Source organism: Harpegnathos saltator, unplaced genomic scaffold (assembly GCF_003227715.2).
Source record: "Harpegnathos saltator strain DR-91 unplaced genomic scaffold, Hsal_v8.6 scaffold47, whole genome shotgun sequence".
NCBI classification, from domain to species: domain Eukaryota; kingdom Metazoa; phylum Arthropoda; class Insecta; order Hymenoptera; family Formicidae; genus Harpegnathos; species Harpegnathos saltator.
This window is the reverse complement of record NW_020230283.1, coordinates 441,934-455,147: the sequence shown is the minus strand read 5'-3', so window position 1 is coordinate 455,147 and position 13,214 is coordinate 441,934. Positions and strand designations below refer to the sequence as shown.

Sequence of the window (13,214 nt, the reverse complement as noted above, 5' to 3'; positions counted from 1 at the left end):
ATTTCAATGTGGTAATGCATCTGTAGGGACTTATAAATTAATTGTGTGTTTTGTATTTCACGCTGACAAGAGTGATGAATGGAAGGATAATCGTAAACGTAACGCTATGTTAACTGCAACACAAATATTTTTATATAGCATAGAACATAGGAAAATAAAATAGGTGACATCGTTTGACAGACCATACAATTTTGTAACATAAACTTATAAGTATGTGAAAGGTATAAAATATATGTAAATATATGTGTAGCGACTTTGGTAGGTGCCGAAATGCCGTACGCGCTAAAAATTGATCTCGCGATAAAGCGGCGGTTTACGCGACTTCTCACGTAGCGTGTGGCCCGTGATGTGCCGCAAGTCGCAGCTTTGATGGATGCCGAAAAACCGTATTCAACGCACTATTTGAAGATCTGCTTCAGACTGAAGAGCTATCGCTCCTAAACAATAGTACATCACCGTTTTTGCCATACTTACTGCCATATACTGATGCCAAAGAGGGTTATGGCCAATCTCGTGTATATATTATGTGCACAGAAAATACCCGAGATATAAAGGGAATTATGCTAGTTTTCGTGAGTGGATATATAGTTTTCTGAATGAATATAATTGTGTAGTCACGCTCCGTCACGGCCCTTCCAACAGGCTTGAACTCCTCTTAAAGCGAAAGGTGGCGCGCTCGTAGCGGTCTCGCCGTTGCGAGCGTCGGAATCTTCATTGTATTCCTGTTGCTGCGCTTTCCAACAGCTTCGTGAGCATTTTCTACATATCAGCAAAATTTTCAGCTAATATACCGATATGGGTAAGTGTTCGCATAAGTCGAAGAAAAGAGGAGGGGCACCTTCCAGAGATCGCCTCGCGGGCATTGAAAATAAGCTGGCACGCTTAATCAACACACTGACGCAGAGAGAAGTTAGGGTATTTCTCCCCTCCGCAGCTTCGTCGTCAGCCGTATCCCCGAGTCGACAGGAGACTCAGGACATACAAAGGGAGACCGTGCAGGACATAGAGGTAACGCCCAGGTAACGATACTAGCCAGGTAGACATAAACCTGACCAACTCTCCCAGGGCAACGCCTGCGAGTCAGAAGGGGCCGTCAACCGATCATAACCTAGGTGTGTACGAGCTTTCTGGATCTATATTTGCAGAACATGGGCGGAAAAGTCGACACAGCCTTCCAAGGAATAACTCTCGATGTTTTCCAGGTTTATCAAACAAGGGTCACGTGAACTTCGAATCACGGCTCGTCACGGATGACACACCGACGGATACTTTTCTATCTGCGGGCATCCCGACAGACGAGGACTCTCTCACGAAGGAGTTATTCGCTTCAGACCGCGAAAAAACGGAAGTACAACCGTGGAACGAGCTAGTGATAGAACAATCGGTCCCACAGATGGGCGTGTCCGCGAAATAGATCTCGTCGCGGAGTTAATAACTCGTTCGGCTGCTGGTTACGAACACACAAATATATTCTATATGATACAACGTCGTGAGCTTGACGGCTAATCCCGTCAGACCGAATTCGATCACAAAAATATGCCCGATTTTATACAGTTCGAGGCGTCGGCGGACTCTCCGCCCGCCGGATTCCGCTAATAATTTTTGATCGCAAAATGGGTTGGATCTCGACCGCACCAACCGTTCGGACAGCAACCCAAAAGTTTCCGACGGACCGCGTGCACTACCAGCTCGCGCACACGCCACTCACATGCGTGTCGCGCGTGACCGGCTCGTGCTTGTAGCGTGCGTCGGGGCACGTCCTTTTACGCGACGTGCGACTAAGTACGCCGACTCTATTGGACGTTCGCCGCCGAGCCCGGGCCACGGGTCTCCCTCGCCAAAAATTCGCACAGTAGGGACCGAGAAGCGGCCCTCCGCAACAGCACTAATTAGGGAAACCCGGCCACGGCTGGCTGCCTAATGGCGGCGCGACTTCCTACTTCGCGAGGTGCGTAGAGAACATGGAGAGCTTACGCTGCAGCTTCCTCCTCCTTGCCCGGCTCCATGTCCGGTGGGTCGCCTTAACCGTCCGCTCTGTCTTACGCTCGATCGCTCGTTCGCTCGTACGCTCGCTCGCTTGCTCGCTCGGGGATCGAGATCCAAATAGGCCGAATCCTTCCGGCTTGCGCATGGATATCACCTCGGACATCCTGCCGAGACTCGCGGGATCTCCCAGGGAGCCTTGCGCGGTCCCGCCGCCATGCCCCGCCGCTCCGCGGAATCTTCTCCACTCTTTCAGCTGCTGGCTGCGGATCTTCGCTGATTAGCTTCGCGATCACCGACGAAGGCAGATTCCTGGTGGCTTCCGCCCAAAATCTCCAAAAGCTCCGGGCCCCACGGCCCCTCCGTCAACTCGCTCTAGCACGCCAAAACCTCTGGGTAAAATCCCGGCATATGCTAATATCAGCTCGTAACCCGCAGCTGCCCCGCTTGCACGGGCGTTCCGACGCCAAATCGACGGGTTTGCACAATTTTAGACACTCTGTAACGGGCGCCCCAGGCTGCCACGTTACACTCCTCCTCCCCGAAAAGGACCGAGTCCCTCGGTCTTATCGTCCGCTGTAAGTCTCCCCGGTCTACGTACCAGATCTCTACGGTGGTCGTCTGTCCGAACGATTGACCGAGCCTCACTCGACCTTTTTATCCTAACCAACGGCTAGCTCGCTAATCCGGAAAGACAGGGTTTTCCCTCCACCAACACCAATGACCTTTGACCAAACAACCACAAACCCAAAAAGAGAACACAAATGGCGGATATCCCCCCCCAAGACTTATTACTAACTAATTTCTCACGTAAGCTTAATCTACGCGCGTAGGGTGCCCAGCCTCGCTTGGTACCTTCGGCGGCTGTCTCGAGAGCCGGTTCCTCTTCAGGCGTTCCCGGATCCGTCGCGCCGCTCGCCGTCCTTATGCCGCAACCGCTCCGGTCCAGGGGGAGACCCGTCGGCCGCTCTATCGAAGGATGGATCGACTCTCAGATGTGGGCTCATACCGCGGAGGCACCCTACGCTCGCAATCGTTAAGCGACATCCCCCCTTGCTCCGCGCGACGGCGCTAATGCTAGGGATTTCGGGAAATAAGACACCAAGATTTCACTTTGTACGCCCTCCTCCGTTCTTATTTCGTCGGCGATACATAGGTCACAATAAAAATACAATAATTGCGTCCGTTCCCACGGAAAACCAAAATTAAAACAAAAATTATTCAGAGGAAGGAAAAAAACCAAAAACGGGGAAAAGAAAAAAAAAGAACACGCTCCGGTGGCAGGAAAAAGCAAAAAAGAAATTATTGGATGGCCGGCCGCGCCTCGCCTATTTTAAGTCACGGTCCCTACGGGCTATCAGCTGCCAGATCTGGCTGCACCCGGGGCACGTTTTCATCGTGTACCCCGGGCGCTGGCAGCGGTAACAACGCGTCTCCGTGTGCTGGGGGCTCGGGCACTGGGCAATGGTGTGCCCGACTCCTTCGCACCTCCAACATTTCTTCGGGGCCCAGGTCGCCACCCAGCGCGGGGTCCTGGGCCGAGCCGCCTCTAAAGCGCGCACCCTCGCTCGCGCACGGTCTTCGGCCGCGGCGATATCCTCCGCCTCCACCGCGGCCCAGGCGTCTTCGTCCAAGCGCCGCTTGCCGACTGCCCAGTCGGGCTCGGGCTCCTTCACACTGCGGGCCATTTCCTTGGCCTCCCGCCTGGTCTCGGTGGTCGCGCCGGTCCTCCGCTGGCGGGCTACTAGCTCGGCGAGCACCCACGTTCGCTGCTGTTTGCTGGGGGTCGGTCGGGGTCGAGTCCCTATCTCGTGCTCCGCCGGGAGTCTGTAAGGGGGACACGTATCGTTTAAGACCCTTGGTATGGACCTTCCCTATCGACCTACCTCAGTCGTCGGCTAATTCATACACGGCACCCGATAATCGCGCGACCACTACAAACGAGCCCTAGTATTTCGGCGCCAATTTGGCCGCAATATAGTTGGCCGCCGACGGCAGCACATGCTGCCGCTTCCACACGAAGTCACCAACACCAAAGGTCGCCGGTCGCTTACACAAGTTGTATCGGCCGGCTTGTTGTTCGTAGGCCTGCGCTAAATTTTCTCGCACTCAATCTATGAGCGACGCTAATTACTTTCTCCGCTCGCACCAATTTACGAGGTCTCCGAGATCGAGATCCTTTCGGCCCTCCCGGCGGCGCCGTAACGACACGGTCGGCTCGAGTTCGCGTCCCAAATTAAGAAAGGCCGGCGACATTCCCAACGACGAATGATGTGCCGAGTTATATGCGAAGCGAAAATTTTTGAGTCGTCCATCCCACTCACGGTGATCTTGCTTAATGAACGCGACGATCATAGTTTTGAGAACGCGGTTCACCCGTTCCACGGGGTTCGCCTGAGGATGGTAGGGCGGGGTGGTCGTGTGCTCTATACCGTGTTCTTTCGCAAATGCCGCTATTGGCTTGTTAACGAACTCCGCCCCATTGTCCGTTAGCAAGTACCGCGGTGTTCCCTAGCGCGAAACTACTAATTCGTCAAGAGCTTCGCTGATAAGCCTCCCCGTGGCCGCACGGAGAACTCGGCATTCCACCCACTTTGTAAAAAGATCCTGCACTACTAGCAGGTACAAGAAGCCGGTCCAACTCTGGGGAAATGGTCCCATGATATCCTCTCGCGAGTCCCTGTCCGCGACCCTAACTACCTCTCTCTCTCCTTGTTCCATTCCCCAATGACGCTCCCGTCCCCACAGGTCCGGAACGTCGGTAGCGACTAACGCTGCCGCCGTCTTCGCCCTCCGAGGTGGCGGACGATACGCTAAATCCGGGCAGACTGATCGCTCCGGCAGTGACGGGGCTCGGTATCTGCTGGCCGTCGCGTAACTCAGCTCGATTCGGGTAGCTAACGTCTCTAATCCGTCAAAATCCGCGAACTCAACCCTATGCATGACGATCTGTAGCCGGGGTAGCAAGTTGCGGTGCGCATAATTTAGCTGTTCTCGCAACGACCAAGGCGGGTCGAGCCTATGAAAGAGGGCCATCAGGCAGGCCAGGTAGTCGGCCACCGGCTCACTCTCTCCTTGCGTGCGTCGCATAATTTCGTCTCGCAACTCAAATTGGAAATCCGCTACCCCGAACTGCGTGCGAAAGTCCACCTCAAACGCTCGCCACGTGGGTCATTGCGGCTGCTTAGCCCGGAACCAGATGAGGGTGATCCCGTTCAAAAAATACGGTAGGAATTTTAAAACGTCGTCGTCCGTCATGGTTACGACCTCTCTTGCCTCGCGAATCCTTTCTAAGAATGCGTTTGCGTCCGCCCCACGGATTCCCGAGAAGCTAATATTTCACCTCCTCAGCGCATTCAGCGCGTCCACGGTCGAATACGCGCTGCGCCCCCTGCCCAATGGACGGCCGACGCGCCTCTCCGCGCCACATGTCGCCCCCGTTTCCGATTGGCCGAGTCTCGCGTTCCCGTAAATACTCTCGGACCACTCTTTTGCGTCTCTTCCGCTCGGTCTCCTCCGAGGGTTCGGGGAAGGATGCCGCTCCTAACGCGCGGATTTTTTCGTCGGTCGGCAAGTCCAACACCTGCCCGAGTGGCGGATCTAACGCTTCGGCCGCAGCGAGCTCGTGCCGGTGCAATCGATCCCTCAATACGGGCAAAATCCCCAGTGTAGATAGCCCGCGCTTCTCGCACTCTACCCTTAATTGCTCGACGGTGAGGGCGTCGATCCAACCCCTCGCCGCCGATTCGGGGGTTTGGGCCCCCCTCGACTTAGCCCCGAGCATTTTGCCCCTTCTTCTCCCTGTCCACGAACCAATTACTAATACCGGGAGGGAAGGAAAAACGAAACCCCAAAAGAAAACAAACGTCTCAACCTCAAGGGCTCGAACAAATCAAACACAAAAAAATCGACTTTCCTTCCGAAACGCCAACTAAATGTCCGACAAAAAAAAGAACGACAAGAACCTCAAAGAAGGAAGAAATAACAACCCAAAAAAAAAATTAATTCTTGACGTGACAGGAGAAGAGGAGAGTGAGCACTGTGCGTAATCTCTCCCCCGCCTAACACTGCCGATTTTTCTGCGGTCACTTTCGCCTCCTACTCTAATCCGTGCTAAATCCTGGTCGGCCCGAATCGAACATCCAAATTACCCTCCAAGAGGTCTTCCCCTCCCTAATGACCGATACGGCCCGCCGCCCGCTCAGGCACGCGCGACGGTACCCCACGAAAAGGGAAAGACGGAAAGATAACGAACAATCCAAACAAATAAATTTTCCTGTCCCCCCTGTTGTCGCTCGAACGCGGAATGCGGCGTTACGGTCCTGACGGCTTCCTCTCGCCGACCCTTCTCTCTACCGCGCCGCGAAACTCGAACGTCTGCGCGAAGCTTTCCGATCTTTTCGTCGGTCGTTGTCGCGCGAACCCCCTCCGCGTCATCACTTCACTCACGCACACACGCCGCCGCACGCATTTATCCTCGTGGATCACGCGTCTGACACGCGCAACCGCCGAATTTCACTAGCGAGCCTTTGGTTGTTGATGACTGCGTGTTGTTGCCCCGGGGGGACGACACAGGACGGACACACTTTCATGCGGACACACACAAACAGACGAGACAAAGAAAGCTTAAATTCGTTCGTCTCAACCAGCCGACGAGCTATACATTTTTCCGCTCATACAACGACTTTTACCAACGACAATTCCCATCCCGAATCCCGCGATAATCTATTACTTGCGCGGCTCCATGTTGGGCGCCCAAATTTCTTGCGACGTTTTTCACCGAAGTATCGCCAATGATCCGCGCAAGATTTCCACGTCGCAGAAATTCCGCCGGTAGCGAAAGCCGCGGGTCCGATCCGACGAAATCCCACCAAATCGGAAAATCTTGCTAATTGTTGGGCGCCAGGTACGGAGACGGTCGTACCGATTCTCGTGATTGTCGCCAATTATCCGCCGTCGGATCGCAACTCTCGATTATCGCCCCGTGCAGGACCGACTAGCTCGGAGTGATCTAAGTTGGAGATGGGCGTGTCCGCGAAATAGATCTCGTCGCGGAATTAATAACTCGTTCGGCTGCTGGTTACGAACACACAAATATATTCTATATGATACAACGTCGTGAGCTTGACGGCTAATCCCGTCAGACCGAATTCGATCACAAAAATATGCCCGATTTTATACAGTTCGAGGCGTCGGCGGACTCTCCGCCCGCCGGATTCCGCTAATAATTCTTGATCGCAAAATGGGTTGGATCTCGACCGCACCAACCGTTCGGACAGCAACCCAAAAGTTTCCGACGGACCGCGTGCACTACCAGCTCGCGCACACGCCACTCACATGCGTGTCGCGCGTGACCGGCTCGTGCTTGTAGCGTGCGTCGGGGCACGTCCTTTTACGCGACGTGCGACTTAGTACGCCAACTCTATTGGACGTTCGCCGCCGAGCCCGGGCCACGGGTCTCCCTCGCCAAGAATTCGCACAGTAGGGACCGGGAAGCGGCCCTCCGCAGCAGCACTAATTAGGGAAACCCGGCCACGGCTGGCTGCCTAATGGCGGCGCGACTTCCTACTTCGCGAGGTGCGTAGAGAACATGGAGAGCTTACGCTGCCGCTTCCTCCTCCTTGCCCGGCTCCATGTCCGGTGGGTCGCCTTAACCGTCCGCTCTGTCTTACGCTCGATCGCTCGTTCGCTCGTACGCTCGCTCGCTTGTTTCGCCGTTCGCTCGCTTGCTCGCTCGGGGATCGAGATCCCAATAGGCCGAACCCTTCCGGCTTCCGCATGGATATCACTTCGGAGCCCCCTCCACTCGCGGGACCTCCCAAGGAGCCTTGCGCGGTCCTGCCGCCGTGCCCCGCCACACAGTGGGGCAAATGGGTCTTTTTATGGACGAAAATCGCTAGACGGCGTAATTCTTCACCGATTTCCATGCATTTTTTTTTAATTTACTCGCGATGAATTGCTCTGCAATCGTATCGAGCCCGTTTTCTAAATTAGGCCCTCAATTCAAAATGGCGGACGCGCAAATTTGTCAAATGTATAAAACCTGTAAAATGTCGAATATTTTTGGACCGGACAAAGTTTATACGGGCTTTTAAGACCTCCGAGATACATATGTAAGATCGAAATTCTCAGTTTTCGCCAGTGGAGAGGATCTGCAGTGGCCCGATATATTTTATACCTGTCTGATATCCACACATTATCATTAGTAGAATACATTGATAATGTAGGGATATCAGGCAGGTATAAAGAAGGCAGAAGAAACAGACTTTTAAAGAACAATTCCGGCAATGTTAATTTTCCGACCCGTGTTCATTAGAACCTTTTTCCTTCATTTTGTGAATGCTTTTTCTGCCCTTAAAATCCTGAAGTCTTTTTGAACATCCTGTATAACAGGAAAAAAAACAGAGGTTATTAATTACTGATTTTAAGTTCAAAAATTTCCAGTTCTCTCTTTTAGTTTTCAGTCTCCAATCTCTAGTTAAAAATTTTTAGTTTTTGAAATTTTCAGCTCTCAATTTTCGCAAGTTTCAGTGTCTTCAGTTTCCAGGGATAAGTTTTTAAACTTTGACTAGTTTTTAAAGCTTGTAGAGTTGCTAATTTTCAAAGTTTTCAGAGCTTTCAGTTTTCAGATCTTAGTTTACCATTTTTGGTTTTCAGTTTTCAAGGCTTTTGGAATTTTCCGTTTTAAAGTTTCACTTTTCAATGTTTAATTCTTAGGGTTATACATTAACCCTTTGAGGCATAGTGGTAAGTATACTTACCACCTATTTATTTTCACATTTTCATAAAATATTTCATATTTGAGGGATTTTTGTCGGGTTTCTTGCGTTTTTTAACTTCTTATATGATATGGGAACATACATGAAAGGTTGAAAAGTGTTTTGCATAAGTTGTCCATTTATTATAAATAAATAGTGTGAAAAATACACATTTTTACAGCAAAAATCATTTTCCACGAACTATGAGTGAATTTTTGGCACAGAATCAAGATTTGGAGTTTTTTGGGTCGTTGATTACGAATCTGAGGTCCTAATTCCAAAATTAATTTTTCAAGATGACAGATTCAAGATGGCGGATCATAGAATGTACATAAAATTAGCTAAAATGGTACTCTGGTTAGCTTTCAAGGTCGCTGATTACGAATCCGAGGTCTAAAACTTATTGTTCAAAATTGCAGATTCAAATTGGCGGATCATGGAATTCTAATATATTTACCTGACATTGTCTTCCGGTTAGTTAATTGTTCATATTTATGGCCGCCATCTTGAATCCGCCATCTTGAATTTTGAAAATCTGATAACGGATTCATAATCAGCGACTCCAGAAACCCCATAATTGTCACCGAAACTATCACAGTTTTTCACGTTTGTGTCCGCCATCTTGGATCCGCCATTTTGAATTTCGAAAATCTGATAACGGATTCGTCATCAGCGACTCCAAAAACCCCACAACACCCATTGTCACCGAAATTATCCCGATTTTTCATTTTAGCGTCCGCCATCTTGAATCCGCCATCTTGAATTTCGAAAATCTAATAACGGATTCGTCATCAGCGAGCCCAGAATCCCCCGTATATAAATTTTTCATGTGATTCTGATTTTCTGAAAAATACATGCCTCAAAGGGTCAAGCTTAATAACATCGATGCAGCTGTTGGCCGAGCATCCGAGTACCGCTAAAGCCTGCGATAATTCACAGCGCGTCGAACCCGTAAGGAACAAAAGTGAATACAAGCTCGCTCGATGAAGAAAGAGCAATGACAACAACAACAACAACAACAACGATGTAGCGCATGTTAATCGGATCTCGCGACAAGAGACGCCTTTAAAATTGCGGTTAATTAGCGCGGAAGCTTCACGCGACGCGTTGCGAGTCGAGCGACGTGGTGCACGAGCTCTTGGTGCAGCGGCGACATTCCGCGCGAGCGAGTGGGCCCTTAATTAGGCGGATTCTTCGGAATTTGTCTATTAATTAGGCAGCCTCGCCGGAGCTGGCGCCGGTCGGAAGGAATTTGGCAATCGTCAGCGCAAAGGGAACGCGCGCAAGGGAGGCACGAGAAGCGTCGCTACGATGATCGATGTACACGGGAAGCGGAGGAGGTGTGTTGGGAGAGAGGGGGGGGGAGAGGGCAGGGAGGGCGCGCAAATTTATGGGAAAAGTTGCCGGAGTCTCCGCGCGCACCTTATGAAACGACGTGGGCGTAGCCCTCGGGAGAGAAGCAACTTAAAGAGCGGGAAGTAAGGGTTAACGTCGACCGGCTGACACAGAGAGACGTACACTAGGACGTAATTACGCGGTCCTCCGCATCACTCCTTCATCACGCATCGAAGAAACGCGTCAATGGCGGCGAACACTCGCACGTTAATTGATATTTACGTTTCATCACCTCCTCCGCGCTCCGTTCTCGGCGACAAGTCCGCGCGCTGTCCGGCCGCGAATATCCCGATATTCGTGCGGCACTTGAAACACTTCGGGCGGGGTATATATCATCGGCCCGGTGACGGGCCGCGGATTAAAGCTGCGGCGATAAAGCGCCGTCGAAATATCATCGTCGGCCGCCCGCGCCGCGCCGCGCCGGGACGAATTCCGTGCGCGGCGCGGCGCGGCGCGGCCGCGCGTATAACCAGACGCGATTTTTCTCGTTATCGCGGCTGAGGTATGAAATAACGAGATTTTCGCTATCGGCTTTGAACAGAGATCGAAGCGAGAAGTGAAGCCCCTGGAAACATCATGGAGGAATGGCTTGTGATGAGCCAGCGTCGGAGGGATTTCCATAACCGAGTCGACCGGACGCGGAGTTGCCTTGTCGACCGAGCTGTCGCTGCAACCGGTGCAAGCGTATTCGATTTTCACGGGTCACATCGCCGGAAACTTATTATTCTCCGGCAGAAGGGACAGAGAGCAGGTGGGTGCGAGAGAGAGAGAGAGAGAGAGAGAGAGAGAGAGAGAGAGAGAGGAGTGATGAGGAAAGGGACGGCGGAGGTAACTGAGAGAAAGAGAGACCAAGTTCAGCCGTTGCCGTGCGCGCGGCGATCGCGAGGTGAAGGAGCGAGAGAGTTCGATACATCGATACATCGACTACGTGGCCATACGTTTTTGCAGATAAAACTGCGGCGGTATGTCGCGATAAAGGACTTTAGTCTCGTTTGCACCTGATTTTTGCTCGAGGCTGACGTCGATCAAAAAATATCGGACAACGCGCGGACGGCAGGCAGGAAAAGGATTGTATAAAAGAGAAAAAAGAACTGAGATTTAAAGCAGTTAGATGGCACACAGATTAGATTTTTTTTCTTTTTGATGTGAATTGCATAATTTATTGTAATTGTGATAATGAATGAAATTTTTCACGGTCCATGAAAGATAAGGATTAATAATTAATGAAAAGCTATGTGATAAAGACTTATAACTGTCATAACTTACAATTAGTTAAATATATAGTAAGAAACGATATCTAATCGATGAAAGGATATTTATTCTGCGGGTGCTAATAATATACTTACTCGAATCTAATTTTTTTTAATTTAAGTAGAATAAACAATTGCTTTGTTCCATGAGAAAATACAGTTTTAAGAGAAAATGTGTGTTTTCTCATTTAGAGAATAGATTTTCCTCGAGTATAGAAATATATCTTTATGTTAGTATCTTAGCAAGTAAATATTTGTATCCAATAAATTAAATAAATAGATTTGATAATAGACTTGATAAGTATCCAATAAATTAAATAAATAATTTTCACTTTTTGGGTATTTCTCTCTCAGCGTATGTGTTGTAAAGCGAGAAATGTCGCCGGAAATTAGTGACATTCAGTTGAATTAATTATATTATTGTAATTACGGGGTATTGTAATTACGGGATACATTTTTTTAGTATACGTGTGTGATAAGGTACTTTGCAACGGTTTGTCACTTTAATTGCATAAAAAAAGTGTTCATATAAAATATTTTATTCATAAAATAACGAAAATCCAAAAACGTCATCGATCGCTCACATAGTTGGCATGTCTTAAACTTTTAGTATAAAACAAAAGTTTTAAACATGTTATAAGCATTTGATAATTTCAAATATACGTTTTTTAAACATGTGTTTTTTTTAATATTGTTTAATATAAATTTTAGGCCTGAAGGTATTGGTAATAAATTTGACCTCTTCACAAAATATATGGACGTGGTCATTTTCAATCATTAATAACTTAATAGCTATTGTGATTTTTATAAAATAGTATATAACTTTTCTTGTCAGTCTCATCTGATTAATCTTCACAATTTTTCGTTTCCAAAAGATCCCGGATCCTTGTATATTATTGTATAATTATAAAAAAAAAGTAATTACATATATTATATTTATTTGCATTTTTTTATGTATATATGTATCTCATAATTTATTTAAATGAAATGACTTCAAAAAAAGTTTTCCTATTAAACCACCAATTACACTTCGAACTGCATCAAAAGTCAAATGTTGAAGCCGTACTAAAAGTCAAATATATGTTTAAAATATTTAAAACATGTTTTTCATCTTTCAAACATGTTTTTTGGTGGTTCTTTAAGACATATTTAAAACGTGGAAAACAGTGTTAAACAAAAAAACATGTTTTGTTTTTCTTACTTAATTTAAACATGTTTCTTACCAACTCTAGTCGCTCATGGTTAATCATCATTGCTGCAACGACGGAGTATCAAGCGATAATCGAGCGACAAAGGCTATGGCAATTCTCAGTTCGCGGGAAGACATTCTTCAAGATACCGGGAGGCCCGAATGGGGCACACGCATATGCTGCCGTAATCGATCAGGCTTCTTCCACTACTTCTCTTTCTCATTCGTTGGAAACCTTAGTCTCTCAGTGGCTGAAACGCGTGTCTAGCTTCGCGCGCGTATTGAATATATTCTACTATACTACTATTTACAATAGTTCTACTTGCACGAGGAAAAAAATATCCAGTCGAACGAAAGAATTTCGCGGCAAAATATGGACGATACAGACTTCCGGTTGAAGTTATTATCAGAATTCAAGTATATAAATTACCCGAATTTCTGGCTTTTCGATTAAACAGAATTATGCTATGTTCGATTGGAATTTCGGAATCGCTCGTATTTTTCGGCAGAAAATCGGTTCGTTCCACCAAATATTTTTCCCCATGTAATTATATAGATGAAGGCATCTGCAACATAAACGGCTTTATTAAATATCATTATTGATCAATATTCATTTATCCAAACCGTTCTCTCGATATG

The 13,214-nt window shown here is 48.5% G+C and overlaps 1 protein-coding gene across 1 annotated transcript; it reads right to left on the bottom strand.

Moving 5' to 3' along the window:
* Nucleotides 1-2,266: 2,266 nt before the first annotated feature.
* Nucleotides 2,267-7,759, bottom strand: LOC105181076 (uncharacterized). Its single transcript, XM_011137598.2, has 2 exons — nt 7,587-7,759; nt 2,267-3,810 (listed from the first exon to the last, which is right to left on the bottom strand). The coding sequence occupies exons 1-2, from the start codon at nt 7,616-7,618 to the stop codon at nt 3,312-3,314; spliced, it is 531 nt and encodes a 176-aa protein (XP_011135900.1). The 5' UTR covers nt 7,619-7,759; the 3' UTR covers nt 2,267-3,311.
* Between the last annotated feature and the right edge of the window lie 5,455 nt (nt 7,760-13,214).